This window comes from Mizuhopecten yessoensis, unplaced genomic scaffold, assembly GCF_002113885.1.
Source record: "Mizuhopecten yessoensis strain PY_sf001 unplaced genomic scaffold, ASM211388v2 scaffold8195, whole genome shotgun sequence".
NCBI classification, from domain to species: domain Eukaryota; kingdom Metazoa; phylum Mollusca; class Bivalvia; order Pectinida; family Pectinidae; genus Mizuhopecten; species Mizuhopecten yessoensis.
This window is the reverse complement of record NW_018407426.1, coordinates 2,015,018-2,019,696: the sequence shown is the minus strand read 5'-3', so window position 1 is coordinate 2,019,696 and position 4,679 is coordinate 2,015,018. Positions and strand designations below refer to the sequence as shown.

General features: G+C 34.4%; 1 protein-coding gene across 1 annotated transcript in view; it reads right to left on the bottom strand.

The window, feature by feature from the left end:
• The window catches only part of LOC110455322, a 15,656-nt gene extending 11,903 nt beyond the window's left edge, over window positions 1–3,753 (bottom strand). Inside the window, exons 1-3 of the mRNA XM_021505402.1 lie at window positions 3,647–3,753; window positions 2,963–3,014; window positions 1,859–2,124 (exon numbers count right to left, since the gene is read on the bottom strand). Coding sequence (XP_021361077.1) covers window positions 1,859–2,124; window positions 2,963–3,014; window positions 3,647–3,697 — 369 coding nt within the window. The 5' untranslated portion in view covers window positions 3,698–3,753. The remainder of the gene's footprint in view (window positions 1–1,858; window positions 2,125–2,962; window positions 3,015–3,646) is intronic.
• Window positions 3,754–4,679: the final 926 nt, after the last annotated feature.

Genomic DNA, 4,679 nt, shown 5'->3' with positions numbered 1-4,679 from the left:
TAGACCCCTAACAGGCACATATAGACCCCTAACAGGCACATCTAGACCCCTAACAAGCACATCTAGACCCCTAACAGGCACATCTAGACCCCTAACAGGCATATCTAGCACTATAACAGGCATATCTAAACCCCTAACAGGCACATCTAGACCCCTGACAGGTATATTTAGACCCCTAACAGGCACATCTAGACCCCTAACAGGCACATCTAGACCCCTAACAGGTATATCTAGACCCCTAACAGGTACTGGCCGGATTTCCCAAAAGTCAGCCTCAGTTCTGATCTTTGCCAGCTTAGCCGTCTTATTTCAGGTTCAATGATTTGAAAATGTTGAACAGGATAAACGAAATCGGCCATAATGGTGGAGAGATTTCATAGTCGGGTTTTATGCTAGAAAAGGAACCCCGCCATTTAAAAAAATGAATTTGAATCGGCCTTTGTCATAAGTTGTTTGAACTGTTCCTAACCTTACTTAGGTAGAGTATACTGAATTCAATATATCAAACACTGCTCATATCTTGTTAACTCGAAAATTACAGTAGAAAAGTTCTATATATCAACTTAATGTGATGTTACATCCTTTTATGAGGCCTTCGTATATCGTAGATAAATAGGCAATGGGCGATAATGCGTGACAGTTGCACAGCTATACCCTCCTAACGTCACTTTTAAATTGTCTCTGAACATAGATGTTCATTCAGGCGAAGGAAAATGCAGTGGCTTATATATATAGGATCTTACATGAGTTTCCATTTCATATGAGATGTATGAAACAAGTCTGAGAATTTTTCAATTTAGCGAGCCTCTGGCGTGGCGAGCTAAAATGAAAAAAATCGTGACGAGTTTCATAAATTTCATATGAAATTAAAACGAGTGTAAAATCCTGTTTATCACATAAGCAAGATTTGTGGCATTTATTCATGTAAAACGACAACTTTCATGCACCCATGAAATGTAAACAGACGCCATTTTGACTCCAGGGCGTAAGTCTGTGACGTCATGTACTTGTCCTAGGCGTGACGTCACAATTGAAACAATTGAAACTTACAACCAATCACTGGGCTGATAAGTCATATTTCATTGGTTAATACGCAAACAAATATGACATGGGTATATTCACTGGATAACACAGTAAATTATGTGATAAATGTACTTAGTAATCAAAATGATATTCGTGGGAAATTTTACATTAAAATACGTATATGAGTATAAGGTGATATAAAATTGATGACATTGCAAAATAATGATGAAAACTTATCATAATAATTTGAATGTTCAATACTCTCTATGACAGTGGCATAATATCACTGACCGATTGAAATCCTACAAAATCAATAAAAGGTTTTAATTAATCAATTATTAGATTATATTTAGAGGTTATCATATGACAATTTTCATATTCTACTCCGTTTCAGCCTGATACCTCCAAATCAGTTTGAAGGTTGATATGGGTCGAGGTTTGACCACAGAATCTGAGGAGATACCAAAACATACGAAAGGACACCAACAGTCTCCTGTAGGAGTTTAAGCAGCGACCATATCGCTAGATTAATGAAATATTGGACTGGAGTCTTGTAAGAACTTTTAAGTGGTCGAAAATGATTTTTGTCGATTTTTTATTATTTAATTATGCATGTTTTCTAGTTCTCCTGTTGTCTCCTGGTCTCACTATTTTTTTCTTTTGCTGAGATTTTTTTTCTTGATTTGTAAATCCGACTGTCTTACAAGTGTACAAATCCGATAGCCTTATGTACAAAAAATCCTACCTTTAACAAATTACTAAGACCACAAAGACAATAGTTACATGTACTTATATGGTTAGAGATATTACGACCCTTTCACAGAACAACACTGACCTTCAGTTTCAAAGCCATGTGAATGCCAGCAGGCCCCGCCCCAATAATGGCGATCTTATCATCGAAATTTTCAGGCCCTGAGATAGAGGGAAATCCCGACTCCGAAATATCTACTTCTTCTTCTTCTGAGGACGATGAGGCCGACGAGGACGAGGACGAGAACGAGAACGATGAGGCCGACGAGGACGAGGACGATGAGGCCGACGAGGACGAGGACGATGAACTTGGACGGTGATTTTTAGTAGAATGCTGACGACCTCTTGCGACTATAGACGAAATAAATATAAAACAGAAATACTCATAAAGAGGTTGTTAAAAAGGCAACCTAGACGGACTTTAAAATCAAATTCATAATACAATATTATCAATTCTTTTTAAAGATCATAGCATACATTTTCTTCGGACAACTTTACAATACTAAAAATTTAATTAATTAGCGTTACTAGTCACATAACAACACTAAAAATGTATTATATAAATGATTATATCACTCTCAGTGTTCTATTTACATATTTTAAATAAGTTTTCAGATCTTGGATGGACAGTTAGCGACTGCGCTTATGGTTCAATTAAAAAGCCGTTTATGGTACAAATATAAGGACATATATCATATAAAAAAAAAACATACATATATGGTACAATTGATAACACATTTATGGTAAAATATAAAAGATGTATATGGTATAATTAATAAGACTTTTAAGGTAAAAAAAAATAATGTTTATAGTATTATTGATAAGACCTAAATGGTAAAATAAAAAGACGTATATGGTATATTTAATAAGACTTTTAAGGTAAAAAAAACCAAATACGTTTATTGTATAATTTATAAGACCTAAATGGTAAAATAAAAAGACGTATATGGTATAATTTAAAAAAAACTAATGATAAAATGGTATCGGTCGATATCACTTTTTCATGTCCATATTACCACGTATTTAACCTAACAACACTCCATAAATAATAGATATTTTATACAATAGTCAATGGTTTCTGAATTTCAATGAGCATTTACACTTTGTTTAAAGACTGCCTTCTCAATACATGTTCGCTAAGACGTTTGAAATAGTGGATTTGATATAGTGAATATACATGTAGACTTACTTTCCAACAACTCAATGAGATCTCGCTCCAAAGGTGGCATCCCTCCTATCGCCTATACAAAAATAACAAAAAATGTCTAAATAAAATCACATTTAAGAAAGTTAAATGACCATATACCTGAAACTAGTACACTGAACACTATTTTTTAGTTATCGTCCATTTCTTAAACACTTCAGTTTCAAAATAATAAAGGAGAAATCAATTACTCAAAATGGAGTATTTAAAAAGCTTTATATAGAATTACAAAACACAGGTATTGAAAATCAATTACATAAATTAGATTAAAACACAAATAATAAGATAGGCTAATTGCAGAAAAAAACCCATAATAGTCCTTTTGATATTGGTTTTTTTTTTAATGTAATAGCCTGATTATTTATAAAAAAAAAGGGTCCAGTTGTTTACAAGTGGCTAGCTTAAGCACTGTTTAACAATATTTTTAAACCTTTGATTATTTCGTCAATATACAAGGTAATATCTCACATTTTGCATGTAAATTTACTCTACGAAATATTTATATCTAGAAAGGTTGTAACTAATTTAATGGTTGTGTTTAAAAAAAAAAACAAAAAAAAACACAAAAATATAATTTTGCACTCATCACTTATTAAGCTAATCACCTTTTGGACAACGGGGCCAAGATCATAAAATACCGATAAATGTGTACAGTATAAGTGAACCTACCTGAAAACACCCGACTAGGATACACGTCAGCATCACGAGCGTCCCCATCATGCTGTTGCGTTTACCGTGTCAAGAAGTTGAAATAAACTTGTTTAACCAGTACGCATACTAATATCATGTCTGTAAAGGGCGTGTTGATATCCACTTAAGCGTGAAGTGTTTACCTGTTTACGTTTGCGAAATGTTGTTTATCTGAACACAAATGCTACTTTTTTGAATTCATCTATTCAAACACATCGGGTAGAATTCCTGTCCTTTCTCCTTAATATATGAGTGTTATTTTTAAAGTTATATTGTAATAGCATATATATATATATATATATATATGTTGATATGGAGTTTTCATTCGTCATGCTTGAGCATACGGTCGTATACGACATGAAGCTCTCTATAAACCTTATTTTTAAGTTGTATGGCATATTTGGGTTTGAAATGATTTTACGTACACAGGTAAGATAAACACATTGTTTTTGCTATTTAGTGCTTCCCTCACCCACGTGTTTATTAGATATTCAAGGTCTTGCTCTGCAATGATGTCAACGGCTGACGAATACATTTACTACAGAAAGTTCCGTGAGATACAGGTTGATGAAGCCTGTAGTCGCAATAATGACCTGAAAGGAAATCGATATATTTCCTTTTACGTAGTGATGTCGATGTGTTTAAACATGCTCATTAGTATACGCTGTGGTGTCTTTGTCACTACTCCTACCCTCATTTGTACATGTAGTACGTAATATTGCCTATTTGATTTGATCTTGATTTAAATGGCGGGTATCGTCCACGACGAAGAAAACTCTAACTATTCCGAAACACTTAATCTTCGTATCCTTGACCTTGGCCTTGGTAATTAGAACAGGAGGGGAGGACGTGTTCGGTAGTGTCAGCTGACTGATAACAAGGACACCTACCGGTAGGGAGTACTGTTAGAGGGTATCGTTACAGTTAGGGGATACCATTAGGGGGTACCGTTAGAAACAATGGTAGTTTGAGTTCTAGAGATGAAAGGTACATTTGTATTTGGGGGGGGGGG